The sequence below is a fragment of the Aricia agestis genome, chromosome 20, assembly GCF_905147365.1.
Source record: "Aricia agestis chromosome 20, ilAriAges1.1, whole genome shotgun sequence".
Taxonomy (NCBI): domain Eukaryota; kingdom Metazoa; phylum Arthropoda; class Insecta; order Lepidoptera; family Lycaenidae; genus Aricia; species Aricia agestis.
The window spans coordinates 3495054-3516529 of record NC_056425.1 but is presented as its reverse complement, the minus strand read 5'-3'; the positions used below and the strand labels follow the sequence as shown (position 1 = coordinate 3516529).

General features: G+C 36.0%; 1 protein-coding gene across 1 annotated transcript in view; it reads left to right on the top strand.

Annotated features, from left to right (window-relative positions):
* Nucleotides 1-20448, top strand: part of LOC121737224 — a 52207-nt gene extending 31759 nt beyond the window's left edge. Inside the window, exons 2-5 of the mRNA XM_042128833.1 lie at nt 268-474; nt 2116-2239; nt 9248-9382; nt 19287-20448. Of these exons, the coding sequence (XP_041984767.1) occupies nt 268-474; nt 2116-2239; nt 9248-9382; nt 19287-19473 (653 nt within the window). The 3' untranslated portion in view covers nt 19474-20448. The remainder of the gene's footprint in view (nt 1-267; nt 475-2115; nt 2240-9247; nt 9383-19286) is intronic.
* The last annotated feature ends 1028 nt before the right edge of the window (nt 20449-21476 follow it).

The window sequence follows — 21476 nt, the reverse complement described above, 5'->3', positions numbered from 1 at the left end:
AGAATTGCAACATCGGTATTCGGTAGACGGTACCATGCATTGGTCATATTTTCATTGGCCATGGTATAGCCAATACATTACAATAAAAATGTGAGCAACAATTTGGACTCAAAATTATTACTCTCATTGATTTTGCCTTCGACGTTCTCTATAACAAAAAGTTGAAAGCCTAGCTTATAGTTTCATATTTGTTTTTATGATTCTTCCGTGCTGTTTTCCATTCAACCTACTGCAACATTAAATCACTAACGACGAATGTTTTTCCAGGACTGCTGCCCGAAGCGCTCCGGACCAAGTGCGTCCGCTGCACGGAGCGGCAGAAGCGGACGGCAGTTAAGATCATCAAGCGGCTGAAGGTGGAGTACCCCGCGGAGTGGGCCAAGCTGCAGGCTAAGTGGGACCCCACGGGCGACTTCACCAGATACTTCGAGGTGTTCCTCGCCAATGAACAATTTAATGCTATACCTAATGGTGGTAAGTTCGCAATGTGTATTTTTGATATCTTAATTAGGGTTGCCACCCGTATTTTATTATAGAAGTATTGTACGTTATTTTAGACAATTGTACTTTGTACTTTTCGAAAATAATAAAATACGCAAAAATACTTTATTTCAAACTAGATGACCCGATGAACCTCTTATCACTTATCTCCCAACATGAACCCTCCCTGGGCTTCCACGAATGTTTCAAGACTGTAATAAGCCAAAGCGGTTCAGCCGTTCTCGAGTTTTAAAGAAGCTAACAAAGTACATAATTCATTTTTTTTATACTCACAGATAATTTTATAAATTGTACTATATTTTTATACTGTGTACGTTTTTTTTCTCACCTAAAGTAGCCGATGTACTTTATTTGCAAAAAAAGGTGGCAACCCTAATCTTAATTGAAGACATGAGTGGATGAAGTCTAATAATTTGAACAAACTTTGCAACATATCAATTGCATCTTCTAGATTCTAGCTCATATAATATCTAGCTATACATATACTCTACATTTTTTTAATTCATTTTCCTGGTCCTAAAGCCTCCGTTTATGCAACAAAAAACTAGAGTTGGACTCTACGTCATTAACGTATGTTTTCAATTCTTGCTCTTTGATTTTGCCCCTAAAGTAGGAACTTCTAACGTTGTTGTAGCTCAATGATAGAGCCACAGAGTAAAGTTGCCTGCACATTAAGTCGTGAGTAGTGCGGCAGCCGCGCGACTTAATGTGAAGTCAGCCTAAGAATTGAGGCCGATTTTAGTCACACGCCGATCGCACGCGCACCATGAGCGCTCATCGTCCAAGATGTACGAAATTCCAGGAAGTTGTTTAGAATACCGCGTAGCGGTCAACGCTGATATTTCATACGTTTCGGTGTGAGCACTGACTAGTGTTGGTAAAAATAGCATTAGCAATAATAATTAATTGTTAAATGCCTATTAGGGATAATTAAATTAATCGTACTTGTTAAAAAATACGATTGCTAATATTATCGTGCGCAGCAACAGTCTGCGATCATGATAAAAATCACGTGCGCGCTGTTTCGCACCGCAGTGCTAACTGTTAATGAATTGGTATTTTTCACTCGATGCGAAATAATACACGACGCGAGCGGTGTGATGCGAACCGATAATTCACGATGCCGCGTTTTTAGCAAATACCAAAGCAATAATACTTAGCATGCTGTGACATCAAAATTAGCATGTTAATGAAATTAATAGAAAATAGCATTAATTCCCATTACTAGCACTGACGGTCAACGAGTGGTCAGCGCAACATTAAAATCTGCTGAATATTGGCTAAGAGGAAGCACTTTATCTAGAAACATCTAGATACCTACAATGTATTATATGACATCTATGTATATCTGCAATATTTCCATATGTGTAGTCCAATTTTACGACCTTGCAATCACGATTTTATTGCATTTTAAATGAGTTATCTTTCAAATTAATGGCAATTATTATAATTTTTGGACGGGCTCCTCTTATTCACTTATGAGGTTAATCTGGTAACCTCTGGTAAATCTGGTAAACATTTGGATTATTCTGGCTTATCTCCTTTTTAACCGACTTCCAAAAAGGAGGAGGTTTCTCAATTCGACTATGTATATTATAATGTTTCTTGTTCCAGGTAACGATCTCCCTGCGCCAACCCTGGCTCCCCGCACCACGACACCGACAACCACAACCGCGGCAACAGCAGCAACTGCGACGACACCTACACCTACCCCACCACGACCGGTTATACTCAACAGGTATGCACTTATTCTTTTAATAATAATATCTATGGATACTTCACACCACATCAGTTCGGCCCCGTGCCGTGCCGCCGCCGTCGCAGGGTTCTGTAATCAACAAAACTTGGTTGACTACTGAACCCTAAAACGGAACCCTAACAAGCAGATTTTTTGTATATTGATAGGTTAATAGTTATGTAATTTAAGAGTAACATTGTCCTACAAATAGAACAATCCATATTTTAGAACCATCAAGTCAAAATATGAAATCCTTTCTATCTCTGTTAGCTACCACTTCCAACATTTTTCGCAGATAAAAATGTTGTTCGTCTTATCAAAATGAAGCTATTCACAAAAAGTTAGCTTGATAGTAATAAAAAATGTTCTAGGGCTCTCGTACATTATATTTAATGCACATGTCCATGACCCAGGCACTTTGAAAACTTTTTGTGCGGTCCCGCCCCAGCTTGAGCTACCAACGTGCTCACGAACTCAGCCACAGAAGTCACCTTTTACCTTTGTATGATCCAAAACACGTCCTCGTCATAAATATACGTAATTTAATATTAATTAATATAGTATTTTTATGGCTTGCCTTTCGGTTGGCTTGGACTTTGGACTATTATAATAAGATGTACTATCAGAGGAGATTCCTAGGCAGATGGGGGACCTACGTAGTTTGGTCGCGTTACGTCAAATCTAGCTGACAGATCACAATTATTAACATTGAATTGACATGATCCGACTAGGAATCAATTTTCTCGATGGTACCTTTAAAAATGTGTAAGGTTATTAACTACACATTTTTGTCTGTCAAGCTAATACATAGACAAAACTGAAACGTCTGTAGGTAGTTTTAGGTACTTATACACAACGTTTAAATAGTAAGGGGGATCTAAGTCCACTTGGGCCAGTCTATGTTCAAGCTTATTGATATGTTTTTTTTCACGTTCTTCGTAAATATTGCATGTAGAGGCAATGCACGCTCAAACGATTAGCAAGTGATAACGGCTCTGGTGTACTTAAGATTCTATAAATATAATAAGTATGTAATTATTGTCAAAGTAACCTTCATGCAGGTAGGTGATATTTAATTAATCACGTTTTGTAGGTAATTACTTATTACGATATATAATTATTTAAATTAAGCATTAAAACTCTTACCTACTCAAATTATATTAAATAAACAGCATTGGCAGAATCCCCTTCCTGTTTTTAGGGTTCCGTAGTCAACAAGGAACCCTTATTTTACATCTACATGACGCTAGGATCCAAATCAAACATGAAACAACATTATTTCAAAATATGCGCTAAAAACTAATGCGCTAATAAGTAATTTAACATTAGGAACAGTGAGCGCTAACTACTAATATTATGATAAGATTAGGTACAGAAAAATAAATGCTGTAACCAAAAATGTATACTTATATATGCTTGAATAAATTCTGTTTATTTTCGGATGCGATGACGAAATGTCTCCAACCTCACAGTAGATCGTTTGCGTTCATTAAATAATATTATCATACATATATACAGGGTTTGAAGATATCCAGGTCAAAGTCAAAGCGAGACTCGAAAGCTTACAAGAAATATTTTTACCTTATAAATATTTTAAAGTCTAAAAAGACTTTTAAAAAGACTAAAAGAAAGTTTTAAAAAGACTAGCGTCTAGCACCATAAATTCATTCCACCTATATTCTTCTATACAACGAGCTTTTCCGCGATAAAAACTATATTAATTATGTCCTGTCCCGGCACTCGAAAGTATCTCTAATCTCCATACCAAATTTCATCAAAATCATTTGAGTAGTTTAAGCTTGAAGATATATATTAGTGATATAACATAGAAGTAAATAATCTATCTGTTAAAATTGATCGCTCGCTTAACAACTATGGGTGGGTTGCACCAGAGGCGTAGTTATAGTTAAGGTTAAGGTTATCGTCAAATATGGCGTCCATTATGCATATATACTATGGAATTTGACAGTTCATTTGACATTTTGTTATGGTTACAGTTAAAGTTATAGTTAAAGTAAGTTGGTGCAACCCACCCTATGCAATTTGAAAAAGCAATAATTCCAAACCGTAAATGTTACAACTTACAACAGATCCAATAATATGCATAATAATCAAATAATAACATTATGAAGAAATGCAGATACACATTTAAATGTTCAAGTCACCGGCCATGAAACACATATTAAAGCATTAAATTAAGTTAATATTCACAATTAGTTTCATCTTTCTACCGTTTGGGGTTCGCTATTAAAGTTGTTATTAGAAATGACCTAGGTAAGAAGTGAGCCTTAAAATTTTCTTTATACTAAAAAAGGAATATATACCTTTATTAGTATTAAGAAAATTTTATAGAGACGTTAGTTATAGTTTTGCAGTTCTGGATTAATAATAATAATGTATAATAATAATATCTATGGACGCTTCACACCACGTCAGTCTGGCCCCGTGGCAAATACCTAAAGGACTTGTGTTACAGGTACCAGACAACGGAAATATATTTATTACTTTTATACTATACATATATTTAAAAAAAATATTACAAAATGATACGTGCATATTTAATACACATCCATGAATGACCCAGGAACTTTAAAAACTTTTTTGTTCCGTCGGCGGGATTCAAACCCGCAACCCCCGGCTTGAGCTACCAACTGACGCACAAAGGTCGTCAAATTATCGATTAATAAATAGGCCGTTATAGCCCACGGCCTAGGAGCGGCACCGTCCATAGAGGCCCTACAGAGTACAGACTATACTTGCCTGGGGCGGCAGAAACAAAGTGGCCTATACTCATAAAAAATATAAATTCGGCACTCATATTTTGCCCTTATCTGTCAAGCCACATTTCCAACATGTCGGGCAAGTAGTAAATTTTTTTTTCAGCCAGATATTTCATTAGTAGGAGTTACGTAATAATCTGTGGTAAGCTAAACTTAGTGCAAAATGCAGCAAATAAATGCAGCGTAAGTTCTGTAACTATCTGTGGTAACTATTCATTAAGTTACGTTGAGTCTCTCTTAAATCATTGAATTGTGATTCTGACAGTGTGATTCAACTTTCGAGGAACCCTTAATAAATAATTAATAGAAGTGTTTACGAAATCTTCTGCTTAAGGCATAACGACAAGGACTGTATAATATTATGTAAATAATGCAAAAAATTGTTTTTCTTGTATGAGAGCCCCCCATAAAATATTTAATTAAATTTTTATTATTAATTATTAAAGTGCAAATATAATTCAGGATTTTGTAAAAATCTCAAGTGTCTAGCTGTTACTATTATTAATTACGAGCGAAAAACCTAAAAAATCACGTTTGTTGTATCGGAGCCCCCCTTTAATATTAATTTTATTGCGTTTTTAGTATAGTTCTTGCAATCTACGAGCGCGCGTAGCCTTTATTTGTAGTTGGAAATACGAATAGACATTTTCGTTAGTGCGCGTACGGCGTACCTAACGGAGCAGTCAGTAGCGAGCGAGCCATACATACAGTACGCGTGTATAGATATGGTCACCAACACAACTAAAGGCGCCGCGCGCTCATAGATTGCAAGAACTATATTATATTTTGTTGTTATAGCGGCAACAGAAATACACAATCTGTGAAAATTTCAGAAGTCTTGCTATAGCGGTTCTTGAGTTACAGCCTGGTGACAGACGGACAGACATCGAAGTCTCAGTAATAGGGTCCCGTTTTTACCCTTTGGGTACGGAACCCTAAAAATGAATATCGTTGTGCGAAAAAGACAACCCAAGCTTTATTAGAAAACAATTTTTAAGTTATTGTAAATCAAAATGGTTTGTTCTCTGGTGGGGGTGCCGGCGTTAAGTGAAAAAATCGGCTGAGTGCGAGTCAGACTCGCGCACGAAGGGTTCCGTACCGTTATCGAGCAAAAATAGGCTAAAAATTGTGTTTTGTTGTATGGGAGCCCCCTAAAATATAAATTTTATTTTGTTTTTAGTGTTTGTTGTTATAGCGGCAACAGAAATACACAATCTGTGAAAATTTCAGAAGTCTAGCTAAAGCGGTTCTTGAGATATAGCCTGGAGACAGACGGACAGACAGCTAGACGAACAGACAGACGGACAGACATGGAAATTTCAGTAATAGGGTCCCGTTTTTACCCTTTGGATACGGAACCCTAAAAAGTTTTCACTTCAAAAAATTTATAGATAGCTTTGTTGTTTGCTATAAGTACCTAAACATTACATAAAACAAAATAGTTTAATATCAAAGTGATAACTATAAAACAGGTTATAAACTAATAATTACTGCTTGCAGCTGTCTAAGCCAGTGTTCATATAAAATTTTAATACTAAAACCTGCGCGCGGCTCCGTTCGCGTTAAAAATGTATCATTCATCCTTCTCCGTCGTCTACTTTTATATTATGTCTATGCATGCATAGAAATCGGCCTAGTAGGTACTTTCGAAGCTAATTCGAAACCAATAAGGTTGTTCTTATTTATAATACAGTAATTATCTATTTAAAAAAAAAAAAAAGAATTTTCAATTGTGTTAGTAACGCTAAAACTCGAAAACGGCTGAACGGATTGGGCTAATTTTAGTCTTAAAATATTCGTAGAAGTCCAGGGAAGGTTAAGTGACACGAAGTTCATCGGGACAGCTAGTATAATTATAATATATTATTTTAAAGGTAATTATTAGTATTTAATAAAGATTTATTAAAGTAACACCTATTCAGTGTTCTTATAAGATGCGTATATATACGAATGCGTCATTTGTGATGCAACTTGCAAGATAATTTATAATGCAGATATTTCATCTTCCATTACAAATATTCTAGTCTAGCGTATTATAATAAATTCCTATGTACAGTACATAGTAATAAGGTTCACTTCCTTATACGGGTATGAAATATCTCTCTATGTTGATGGTATTATAGCCTTCCCACTGTAACTTTTGTTGTAAAAAGTTGCAAATTCTTATATTGTAACCAGATGCTATACGTGGGAGAGCCATGCTTGGGCACAAATGGGCCGGCTCGAAAATACCACGTTCTCACAGAAAACCGGCGTGAAACAGCGCTTGCGCTGTGTTTCGCCGAGTGAGTGAGTTTACCGGAGGCTCAATTCCCTTCCCTACCCTCAACTATTCCCTTCCCTTCCCTTCCCTACCCTCCCCTATTACCCTTTTCCCTCTTAAAAGGCCGGCAACGCACTTGCAGCTCTTCTGATGCTGTGAGTGTCCATGGGCGACGGAAGTTGCTTTCCATCAGGTGACCCGTTTGCTCGTTTGCCCTCTTATTTCATAAAAAAAAAAAAAGATGACCGAGTGAACTTCGTGATATATCTTTAACTTCTGAATTCCCTAAATTTCCACAAACATTTCAATACAAAAATATAGTTTTAGTGAGACATCAAAATTTTAAATAAATTTTGATTTCTACAGATAGATAGATGATATTATAGTGTTTAAATTATTTATTTGTAGTTAAAACTCTAGATTATAAAAATTCTATTGTAAAAGAACATGACTTTTCATTCAGCCAAAACTTTTCACTGACAGTGTATTTTTGATTGCGGTCTGGTTATAATGATTCAGTATTTAGTTGTCAATTTTACTATAATATAATAGGTCTCGTTAGTAGTGGAAATTTGGACCAGACTCCATACATTTAAAAACATACTCCTTTTTACATGAAAGAATATAAACAAACATTCGGTCGTCTTTTATCATTACAATAATTTACAATTAATATTTTGAAATGACGTGTGCTGTGTGCAACATGTCAGATTTCGGTCGGATTATCTTATTTTCCTGTTCTGAGGATTATTTACTGTATGTGATAGTAGCGCCCCCTGGCTTCGAACTTTGCGTAATAATATTTCCTATACATTGTGTTAATCCGTCAAAAAATCGGGAGTATTATATTCACTTATCGACAGCTTACACAATGGTTTAAGGCAACATTCGCATAGCAGCTTTTCCCACGGCAGTTTAGAAAGGACCACAAACCATTGATGCCATGCGCCTACTTAGTGTTTTGCTGAGATCTTACATTTCTAGATTAGGTAATATTTTCACAAGCCTCTAGGATTAATTATGTCGTTATAATGATCATATACATCGTCCTAAATCATCTTATGATTTGACTTTAATATACAAATGATGTAGGTACTATGTACTAATAACTAATGGGATAGGAAACTATGTTTTGTTAAGAATTGGCTCTCTACTGCAGGAATAAGACATGCCTCGCAGAAAAGCAGCAACATACTAGCGAAGGGGCAGTCTATTTTGGTCCTTGCTATTAGTTTTTTTTTTAATGAAATAAGGGGGCAAACGAGCAAACGGGTCACCTGATGGAAAGCAACTTCCGTCGCCCATGGACACTCGTAGCATCAGAAGAGCTGCAGATGCGTTGCCGGCCTTTTAAGAGGGAATAGGGTAATAGGGGAGGGTAGGGTAGGGATGGGAAGGGAAGGGAATAGGGGAGTGTAGGGAAGGGAATAGGGTAAGGGATTGGGCCTCCGGTAAACTCACTCACTCGGCGAAACACAGCGCAAGCGCTGTTTCACGCCGGTTTTCTGTGAGAACGTGGTATATCTCCGATCGAGCCGGCCCATTCGTGTCGAAGCATGGTTCTCCCACGTCTAATCTTGTATTAAGTCTTGCTATTAGTGGTGGCTGCCGGCTGGTGTGAGACGACTCCCATCACTAATAGCAAGACTGGACAACCATTAGGTTATGCATATATCATACCTACCACCTATATAACCCAGACCCATACTAGCCCGCAACTTCATTGCACAGTTATGTGTTTATTTTAGGCTAACTAGCTAAGATACACATCTTGCACTACTGTCAGAGACATAAAACCTTTCCGGGGACTCAAAATGTCTCCATTACCAAACGTAAAGAGATATAAGACAGACAGACAAATAGATGAACACACTTTAGCATTAATAATATTAGTACAGACAGGTATAGATAGCAATAAGATAGAATGGCACGAATCTTTATTTATTTACCTCCAATTTATTCCAGGTTCGGTGATGATGGCGACCTGATTATGGGGAGCCCGTCGTCGGCGGTGCCGACCCCACGGCCCGTCACCACCCCACGGCCAGTCACCACCACGCGGCCTACCACCACCATGAGACCAGCTACTGCACCCACCAGGTAAGAAAGACCAATAAGAAACTAGACTTTATGCTGTCTCCCACTTTTTATGGGGAGGGAAAACTGTATATTTCCTACTCCTCCTATCTTCTTCTGATTAAATTCGTTACGGGTCCCAAGACAGCTTTAGCATGTCCCTCGGGCTCCCTGAGATCATATCGACTGCAGTATCCAACCACTTAAACCCCTTCGTGGTTGGATACCGCAGTCGATCCTGGCGACAGAAGAGATACAGTGGTGGGAATGTGTGGTGGGCCAAGCCTGTAAAAAAATTATCATAAGTCCTTTCTCGTCTCTCAAATATTATCTGCTCTATGTTACGCATAGATTTCGTTTTCATTAGTTAGTAGTTACTGCTAGTAAAATCTAACCATTTATTTATTTAAATATTTAATGTACGTACACCTTATTATTCTTACTAGATTTAGAGCTGTGATAACAGTTAATTATAAAATATTTACTTCTAATTATTATAAACGTCATATTATAATTAAGGTTTTTGTTTCCATCAGTCTTCCATTGTTCATTAAGATCAACTATTAATACAGTTTTTGGGGAAAACTACAAAAATCCAAACTAGAAAAACTTGTTCACTTCAATGCAACCATCAACCAAAAATAAATTATATTATCTGTATAAAATACGGCAGTATTTTGCTGTTAAAATAATAACAGTTTGTTGTATAATAAATAGTTTCATTTTAAAATAATGCGCGATTTAAATATCAATAATTGCCGTATCTTAACTAACTATTATAAGTGGGCGTCTACTCCCTAGACAACCAATATTGAAGAATAATTTATTTGACAATAAGATTAAAAGGCGGGTGCGTTCAATACTAACCCTAGACGGTCAATAATATTGCACAATAAAATTTGTCGTCTTGGAGCCCCCTTCGTCGCCTACTTTAAATAATTAAACTGTTGTTTTTCAAATCTACATTCGGTAGTCTGTAAAACTCTGTTAGTAGATAACTAGTAATTACGAGTATGCCTTAATTTCAATTTATGTTAAATTAAATTAATTTTTATTTTCTATACGAACTTTTGTACGAAATTGAAGATAATATCTATAGTATATAATTTATAACAAGATAGGCTAACCTAACGGCCGCTCTCTTATTCACATTTAATGATGATGATTAAGCTTCAATTTAATGAAGAATTTGACAGATAATGTATGGGGCTTCAGTAATTGATATTCGTCTCTAAGTGCAGCAGTTATGGTGCAGAAGTCCTATAATGCACTTTATTTCAATTTAGTGGCTCCATCTTAAATTCAGAATTGGAAAGGGGTTTGGGTAATATTGGCGTCATTTTCAAATTTCGCAGCCACTCACCAAACCAGCATATTATGAAAGAACATATAAAGGGGAGTAAACTTTATTATGGGGGACATAGTAGGGGACATACAGCTAAACTATATCGGAGCCGAGATATTAGGCATTTTAAGTTCGTATTTTCAACTAAAAGTAAATTCAATCATAACATGAATACTCAGGAAAATAAAAAAACAGCATTATTTATTAGCTTAAAGCCTTCTTCGATATATGGGCTATCCAACACAAAAATATTTTTTTAAAACGAACAAGCAGTTCCTGAGATTAGCACTTTCAATCACACAAACACTTCAGCTTCATAATATTAGTATACAGGTTATAATAAATCTAAGTGATAATACTTTAGGGTGTGTACTGTGTATGAGTCTCGTGTATAGAGTTTAGTGTAAAAGTAGTAGCGCTAAAAGAGAACATTTTTTTTCACTTTTGTATGGGGAAACTCGTAACTCCAGGGCGCTTGCCCATGCAAATCACAAAAAAAATGTCTTTCAGCGCTGCTTCTTTCACAGTGAACTCTATACAAGGGACACATAATAATATATACTCTAGCTAAAGTATTGTTACGAAGTACGAACACACAGATCCAGCGAACCTTATCGAGGGGACACACTATACAGACAACATAAATCCCCTACTCTATACTAGATGACGTTAGGTGCGCGTGAACATGCTCGAACTTTGTAGAAACATTCCACACTTGTTTACGCGAATTGTGTACATTCGGGAGGGAATGTTCTCGTACAGTGTAGGGCTCGCCTCGACGCATATAAATTGTCACAGGAGGACGGGCCGAAATTCAGTTCAATACGAGCTATCATCAAGGCGACTTCGGAGTGAAAACAAGTGATCAATAGTGAGTGAACCAGTGAACCTACGACTTGGCTACGACCTAGGACAGTGATAGTGCTTAGCGTATTGGACATAGTGCTTTGTATAGACCTAGCAAGGGCGTCGCCAGGGGGGGGGGGGGGGCAGGAGGGCAGCTGCCCCCCACCCCTAGAGACTCTAAAAAAAGTTGCCAAATATAATGCGAACAATGACCACTATAATATTAAAATCTGGTAATAGATTTAAGGCTCGTAGTACGAGTGAAAAGCTTCAGGTGCTGGCGACTTTACCTACAATTCATACCTACTTTTCTCATTTATAGAGAGTGTGTAAAGTATGAATTGTAGACTGTAGTAGGTTAAGTCAACTTGCTCCCCCCCTGCGCCATCGGCTGGCGACGCCCTTGAGACCTAGTGCTCATGAATAAAGTCTTCAAGAGAGTGAGCAGGTCTTTCTATCCAAATCTTTCGAACCCTAGCACGTAATAGTATTATCACTTAGTTTTGTTACAACCTGTAGATATAGATGCAAATAAAATTAATTTCATCATTTATTTTTATTTTTAGTTATTCGTACATTTTAGAATAACTTAACCAACATACATCTACGCACCGTCATTAAATGAGTTTTTTTATGAGAGAGAGTTCCCTCATGTCCCTTTGTTCCCTTTTATCTTTAAAACTACGCTACGGATTTTAATGATTTTTTCAGTGTTAGATAGCCCATTTATCTAGAAAGGCTATAGGCTATATTTTATTACGCTAAAACTAATAGGAGCGAAGAAATAGAGGAAAATGTGGAAAAAACGGGGAAAATTATTTGAACGCGCTAATCTCAGGAACTACTGGTCCGATTTGAAAAATTATTTCAGTATTAGATAGCCCATTTATTGAGGCTATATGTTTTATTTTATCACGCTAAGACTAATAGGAGAATGGGGAAAAAAATGGGGGAAATTATTTGAAAGGGCTTATCTCGCGAACTACTGGAGCAATTTTTGTGTTATTTGGCACAGATAAGAAGTAGACCACGTGAAGATCTTATCGATATCGGCTATCGATTTTAATAAGTATTTTTTTCAGTGGCGATATATTTTATACCCGTGCGACGCCGGGGTGGGTCGCTAGTATTCTATAAAACATTTCTGCAGCTCCACGTGTATGAGCCGGGCAGTAGATTAAAAGCCAGACTAAAATTCTGCCGAAAGGTGGCGTCCGACGTTTATGAATTATGACTGAACTATGGCCAAAATTCGCTAAATAGTGGAAATAATCGACATTATATTATGGGAACAATACCCTAGAGTAATTTTACCTACAACACATTAATACACAAGAACAATAATTTTAATTGCCTAATATTGCATCCGGCCGTTTGAAAACCACTGTCTAGTGAAAGTCTCAAGTCTGGCTATATTTTAGTCGGACGAGAGTTAAACCCAGTGTGAAAATATGTATGAAAAATTATTCATACATTTGACGCGGACGAAGTCGTGGGCAATAGCCAGTGAGAAATATATTATATCCAACAGATTAATATACCCTATCTATACCTGTTTGTTAAGGATAGCTCCATAAAGTAACGTTAATTGCTATTGATTTTGTGAACATAAGGCGCAAAAATAAATATACTAAAATAATCGTAGCTCAGCTCCGATATTACTTAGAACAATTTTAATTACTAATATATGTTTCTCTAATGTAGTGCTACAAAATAGTATTGGTTTAATCCCTGGCCGCTGGAAAAAAAAATGACGCCACAGGTCCATACAAAGTTACTCAATGCCCTTTACTCTAAAATAATAAGGGCGAGTTTGTAGGCGTAGTCGGAAGCACCTCGTTAGCTGTACATTTTTTTTCCAACAATTAGTTTTATTGTTAATGAGTCTGTTTATTGTTTACTAGTTCCATACAACGTAATACTTTAATAATTATTATTAATTGAGATAAACTGAATCATTAAGGAATTCTTCTATTCGTTAGATTAAAGAACTTGCTATTGTTCGTTGAATCAATTCCTTGCTCCTCAATAAAAAGGCCATAATATTATGGCTCTTGTCTTTTTCACTCACAAGATATTTATACATGGGAGAGCCATGCTTCGGCACGAATGGGCTGGCTCAACCGGAGAAATACCACGTTCTCACAGAAAACCGGCGTGAAACAGCGCTTGCGCTGTGTTTCGCCGAGTGAGTGAGTTTACCGGAGGCCCAATTTCCTTCCCTATCGTCCCCTAATCAAACCCAAAAGAATTTTGTAAATCGGACCACAAACGGCTGAGTGATCGTTGAACATACATAAAAAAAAAATACATACAGCCGAACGTATGACCTCCTCCTTTTTGGAAGTCGGTCAAAAATATATATATCCACAGCCGAACATATAACCTCGTCGTTTTTGGAAGTCGGTTAATTAAAATACACCTTGTGCACGTTTAAGATTACGATTTATTGTAATAAGTAATAAATTGTATTATAAATTATCATAATTTATAAATTATTATTAGCAACAGTCGAGAATGGTAATGAGAACCACCTGGATGTGCTTGTTTATCGTAAAGTCTAGGTACATAGTCATTATTATAAATAGCCTATCACGTTTTATAGCTGTAGTCAATATAATATTGTGAATACTAGTAAATGCTGCATATTTATTGTTAAACTTATAAAACAATACTTTATACCAAAATAATATATCAACCGTCATAATTTAGAAGCGGTCTGCTTAGCATAATATTATAAAATTTATAACTTTAATATAAATAATGATATTATAATAATAATAATAATAGCTCCCACACCGGTTTCGGTGACGGTGGCCGGTTTCATTGAAACCAGACCAGGTACGCAGGAGTAATTTTATAGTGCCCAAGTGTGTGCGCAGTACACAAGAGCACTCTCTATTCCTTTACTCTCATAACCCAGTGGGACGGAAGACCGACACAACTGGCGAGAGATCAGGCGCAGGACCGACTTTTTACATGCCCATCCGACGCATGGATCATCTACTTGTCAGACAATCAGGTGATCAGCCTGCATTGTCCTAACCAAACTTGGAAATTACATGTTTCCAACGCGGGATTCGAACCCACGACCTCCGAAGTCGAGAGCGACGCTCTAACCACTAGACCACGGAGGCATTGTCATTATTATAATATAATATTTACTTAATAATCATTATTTATATGAAAGTAATAAATGTAATATATTTTGATGGATTGCAGGATTTGCAGGCCGCAAGAATTTTGACTTATACTTACTTACAGATTTAAACAAAACTTATTTTTGCTTAGTACGCGGTCTCAGTAGATAATTATCATAATAAATAATTCTTAATTCAATTAATGACATGTTGACAATGGCTTGATTGGCGTGTAATAAGCCCCGCGTTCCAGATGACGTTAGAAACGCTCACGCTCAAGACCGTAGTTTTACCCGTTCCACTAGCATGTGAGCGTTAGTGATACAAACCCAAGTGGAACGGAATATGGATCGTTTTGAGCGTTTTGAGAAAAGTTTAAAAAAAGAACTATAATTTTTTTTATACATAGGTACATTGAACCGAACTTGGATATTACGATCCATAAACCTATAATGCTATACGATCCTTTTCTTCAAGTCGTAAATAAAAGTAATTTTATTGTTTATAGTTACATTTATTTTACAAATAAAATACATAATAGGTATTATATTTGTTTCGTTTTTAGTATTACATTTTTTTTACTTAAGTAATCATATTTTAATATAGTTAAACTTTTATTATACAAATATAATAAAAGTCAAAACTCAAAAGTTTTCACATTGAATCATATTTTAATAACAAAACCACATACTTTGAATATTGACTATTGTCACAATATACATACAGGGTGTAATAAAAATAAGTGATAATACTTTAGGGTGTGTACGTGTTCCTTGTAGAGAGTTCACTGTGAAAGTAGCAGCATTGAAATACCAAAATTTTATTTTTACTTTTGTATGGGGAAACTCGTGACGCTCGGGCCCTTGTCCATACAAAAGTGAAAAAATTTTTTCGTCTTTCAGCGCTGCTACTTTTACAGTGAAATCTCTACAAGAAACACGTACACCCCTAAATTATTATCACTTATTTTTGTTACACACTGTATAAACGTTAGCTGGTAACAATACCGCTTAATGCTTAGTCAAGTACGAGTAAGTCAACAGGTAAGTATAGAAGAGATGAAAATTAGTATTAATTATTATATTTTATAAGAAATCATTTGACCTTTTATTTAAAACAATTTATTTTCCAATCAAAGTATTTCATTAAATGTAATTTAATTAAAATATTATTTGTAATGAAATAATAAGTATAAAGTTTTCTTGTCTCTACTCTCTCCTGAAAACTTTCCGTACATGGCTTTCGCGATATAGTTACGTTAAAATTAAAAAAAAACTAGATCGCCCACTTTGACCCATCTTCGTCAAGGGTCGTTTTGAGCGAAAATGATGACGTCATGAGTGACGTCATAACCGTGATCAAAACGACCCCGGTCGCCAAAGGGAACGGCAGAAGGGGACGTTTTGAGCGTTTTGGTCAAAATTAACGTCATCTGGAACGCAGCCAAGTACGTTACTATATTCATACTTATTTCTAAATAACTACAGCTTGGCCACATAGTATTATAAATACCTAGATGGGAATCAGGGTAGTAGGATATTTGCGATGAGAGTAAACAAAACATAGAAAGTACAACGCGACATCACTGTGTCATGACTTTCACATACGCGCATTGTATGGAAATGATGAATGAGGATACGCCCACTACTGAATGACAATTATCTACATAATAACGTAAGCTCCAGTCGTTAGCTTAATTGTATGTGCTATCGGATAAGTTGATTCCTATGCAAATCGGGGACCTAAGTAGTTTGTGGTAGTTTGGTTGCGTTACGTCAAACCCAGCTGACAGATCACAATGAACAGTGAATTGACATATTCGACCAAATAACGTTGGTCTGTCATAGGAATCAACTTCCTCGATGGTACATTAAATTTATGACAGATTATAATAGGTTTTTCTCTATCGTTCATTTGTTTATCCAAAAATTCCTTTGCGTTTTTCTGGGATTCAAATTATTTATATAGCAAACCTCATCCTCATCGGTTCATTCAAGCGTGAAGACGTCGCGTCATGGACAGAAATACGGACCAAATGACAAATAAACATTAGACAGTCATCTGTCTGTTTCACACGTCAGTAATGCTCTTCGGGTACGGAACCCTAAAATCAGGGCTGGATCTACCGTAATAAATGGCTATTTGGGCTTAAGCCCAGGACCCCATGAGTTCAAGGGCCTCCGCCCCCCAGCTAAGTCAAGTCAAAAATAGACGATAATGCGAAATAATTCATAATTTTATAAAAATAATTGTTGGTATCCATGAGAATCCTAAGATCAAGGTTTATACAATTTAGGTGTTGGTACTACGAACTGACAGTTAAAATCTTGCGGCCCTAAGTAGTTTCAGCCCAAGGCTTCGTAAGCTCACGGTCCGGCCCTGCCTAAAATGCTACAATAATAAAATAGGAGGTAAATAAAGAAGAGATAAAATAAAGTGAAGCGACAACGCGGACACAAGAAAGCTTTTACTGCCGCTTCCTTCGGGGTGATAAAGTTACAGCCACTTTGATTTATAATGAGGTTAAGAGGAAGTGAAAAAAGTTTACTTAACAAGCCTATCCTTTTTGCCACTCTCGCACAATCACACGCTGACTAGGGTTGCCAGATGTCCGGTATTTAAGCGTACAGTCCGGTATTTTCTAAGCCTGTCCGGTAAAAAATAAACGGTCATAAACGGTCATTTCTCAAAATACCGGACAGGACAATGTCCGGTATTTTGAGAAAAGTCTCTTACTGGTACCTAGTTTTAGGTGATTTTAATTTTTTTAGAAGCCCCTACCTTTATTTCGTTATGTTAGTTATAGTATATGGCGGCCACAATTTTATGACCGCAATAATAATATTAAAAACTGTTGCGACCTACCATACAACCCCAGCATTTGGAGTTGTCCGGTATTTATTCGTGACTCACCTGGCAACCCTAACGGTGACACGTGTCTCGGCCGCACTCAGACCATAAAGTTAATATACCTAGCGGAATAGAGCAACAATCTCGAGCTGTCAAACGTAACCGAAACATTGAACATGATTTCTATGAGATTAAATTGTCAACGTGCGGCACGTGCCGACTGGACGTCAAAAAAAAGTGCTGCTGTCATGTATCACACGTCTCTTTTTACCACGCAGTGTTACTGATAGTGACAGCCTTTGTTTCTCTATTCGGCTAACTTTATGGTATACTAACTTTATGACTCTGACCGCCACATTTAATTTTATGATTAACATGAATTTTGAATTAATAACATTTTAGTAAATAATAAAGCGTTCCAGATGACGTTAAAAACGCTAACGCTCAAGACCGTAGTATTTCCCGTTCCACTAGCATGTGAGCGTCAGTGATACAAACCCAAGTGGAGCGGAATATGGAGCGTTTTGAGAAAAGTTTGAAAAAAGAACATATTATAACAATATACAGTGTGTAACAAAAATAAGTGATAATACTTTAGGGTGTGTACGAGTTCCTTGTAAAGAGTTCACTGTGAAAGTAGCAGTGCTGAAAGACGAAAAAATTTTTTCACTTTTGTATGGGCAAGGGCCCGAGCGTCACGAGTTTCTCCATACAAAGGTGAAAATTTTTTTTCGTCTTTCAGCGCTACTACTTTCACAGTGAACTCTCTACAAGGAACACGTACACACCCTAAAGTATTATCACTTATTTTTGTTACACCCTGTATATTTTTTTATACATAGGTACTTACATTGAACAGAACTTGGATATTACGATTCTTTTCTTGAAGTCGTAAATAAAAGTAATTGTTAATACTTACATTTATTTTACAAATAAAATACATACTTAATATTTGTTTCGTTTTAAGTGTTACATTTTTTACTTAAGTAATCATATTTTAATTTAGTTAAACTTTTATTATATTTCAGTTTTCACATTGAATCATATTTCAATAACAAAACAACATACTTTGCATATTGACTATTGTCACATAAAGTAACATTTACAGCGTCATGCTAAGTCAACAGGTACAGGAGGAGGAGGAGGAGGATTATATTTTATAAGAAATCATTTGACCTTTCATTTAAAACAATTTCTTTTCCAATCAAAATATTTTATTACTTAAGAAAATGTTATTTAATATATTTCAATTAAAATATTATTTGTAATTAAATAATATGAAGTTTTATTTGTCTCTACTCTCTCCTCAAAAATTTCCAAACATGACTTTAGCGATATAGTTACGTTAAAATTATTAAAAAAAAAACTAGAACGCCCACTTTGACCCATCTTCGTCGAGGGTCGTTTTGAGGGAAAATGATGACGTCATGAGTGACGATGACGATGATTTAATTCTAATTAAACTTCAATTTAATGAAGAGTTTCACAGAATTGTATATGGCTAATGTCAAAACTCAAAATGTTTATTTAATTTCAGCTTTTAGGTACATAATATTATGTAACAGCTGTAATTAAATAAAATGTAATTATTAATATTCGTCTGAATGCGGCAGCTATTATTTTGCCACGTCATATAAAAGTAGAAACATTTTGTAGAAGTCATTTATTTTACCGTATTTCACAAACAAAATAGTCACAGAAAAAAATTGTATCAGAAATCCTTAATCACCTTTTTTTTCAATTTCAGGTTCACGCCAGTCTCCTGGGACACTCCCGCCGCTTCCAACATGAAACCAATGATGTCCAGCCCCAACGACGGCATGATCACCACGCCTTCCACCATACTGGACCAAATCGTCTTAAAAATAGCCAGGACCACCGACCTTATAACAGACATACTGAAGAACACAGTGCGAGCTGTAATTGGCCGGTAGTTTAAAAAAGTCGTTACCATAGAGCAAAATACTGATAGGTTATTTCATAGATTAGACGTTTGAAATGCAAATAATTTGAATTCCAAACTTTGAATTTCGAATGTTTACGACAAAAGAGTCATGTCATCCTTCTTTCGTGCAGTATCTTTTCATAACCTCGATGTTATTAGAATGATGAACGAATTTCATTTTTACTCTCTCACTCTTTTTCTCAGAGCTGTCGAGACTTTGTACTCACTCATACAATCCAGTCAGTAGCGGCGTTAGGGGGGGCGACGCTAGGTGACCGCCCAGGGCGCCGGATAAAAAGGGGCGGCGATGGCAGACAAGAAGGGGCGACGCAGGCTCTCCTGTTTTAGCCCTCCCAGCACCCTGGGCGCCGAAGACATCTCACCCAGGGCACTGGTAGTGATAAAACCGGCACTGCAATCCACTATTTTTATACTTGCCTAGTTACTTAATCTATGCCGCAAAATGGCAACGATACTTTCAACATAAAAAATTATGCTATAGTCATGCATTTGCGGAGTCTTTATTTTCTTATCTAACTCTTGTTTATTATTCTGGTCAAAATTTAAAATGAAAATTATTTAAACAAGGTTATTTTGGTGACGATGGGATACTTATATGCAGAAATACTTGTTCAAGGAGTAGGCAATGACGTCATATTTGTAATATTGTACTGTCAGGGAAAATGCAGTTTTAGAGTTTGACGCTGGTCAACCTGCTAAGCATTTATTTGCTTATCAAATACTTTTATTTTTGTTTGGACTTTAGATAAATTATCATCCTTAACTAAGTAGGTAATAGAAATATCCCTTCGTCCTAGCCTAAATGCCTTTAAATTTAGTTTATAAGAAACATGAGATTGTTTTTAGTAATTTATGATTAATTAAGTTTTGTACAAACATATTTCTTAGATATAAGGCTCTTTATACCTTTTTATTAATTAGTCAATAAAATATTTTACAAATATACATATTTTTATTTGTCTTACGCCCTTGCAAAAGTGTTTGCTAAAGTTAACGTCACGGGTCACCGAATCTTGCTCGAGGGACCAAGTTATTAAATCGACTTTCAATAAATGTAAAGTGCAGTACTAGTACATACTACATGATAAGCAATTAAGGTATTGCCCCTAGAGGATCTAAAATATTTGATAGGTCATAAGTTCTATAAAATAAGGTTCGTAAGTTATACCATAGTGAATAACTTGAGTTTAAATAATGAAGAAAATTCGTACTTAAATAATATAAAAATAGATGCAAATATGCTGTAGTCGAAAATCATGACGCGTCACGTCGTCACGACGCTTCGTCTTTGTCCCAGTGTGAGTTGAGCCTTATACAGAACATTAAAAGCGCCTGATATTTATAATTCGCAATTTTAAAATTGCACGTAAAACATTTTCGACAGGCGTTTGTATTTTATATTTTCAATTAACGGAAGTAAATAACTACCACGAGTTTTTTTCCAAGGATATGGTTTTTTGTATTAGATTATTTAAATAAAGTATGTTTGTAGTGTAACCTTGCGCTGTGGTCGTAGACATTCAATACCTATTAAGTATAGACAAAAACAAGAGTTCAATATCCATTTCACAACAAGTTTGGTGATATCGTCATAAGGTCTGGGTCACTAACAGCTCAGTATTACACAATAACAATAACTGTTACTGACGTAGAAGTTACAAAATAGATAATATCACGAGTAGTTAAGACTAGGTATATTTCCTTCAAAGACACTGTACCACCAATATTTTGTTAAACCTAACTCTGATAGTAAAATGATCTACCTACACGGTCTTTGTCTGATAAATTAGATACAATTTGATAGACAAAAATTACAAAACAAAAGACAGGCCTCGCCTACTACCTAGTTTGAAAATTATTTGAAAAAATAGCAGGAAGTCAATAAAATAATTTAAGATTATTTTGTAAAACTAAAACGTCTTTATACACAGAAGGCGCAATTTTTTATTACATAATTATTATTGAACAAAC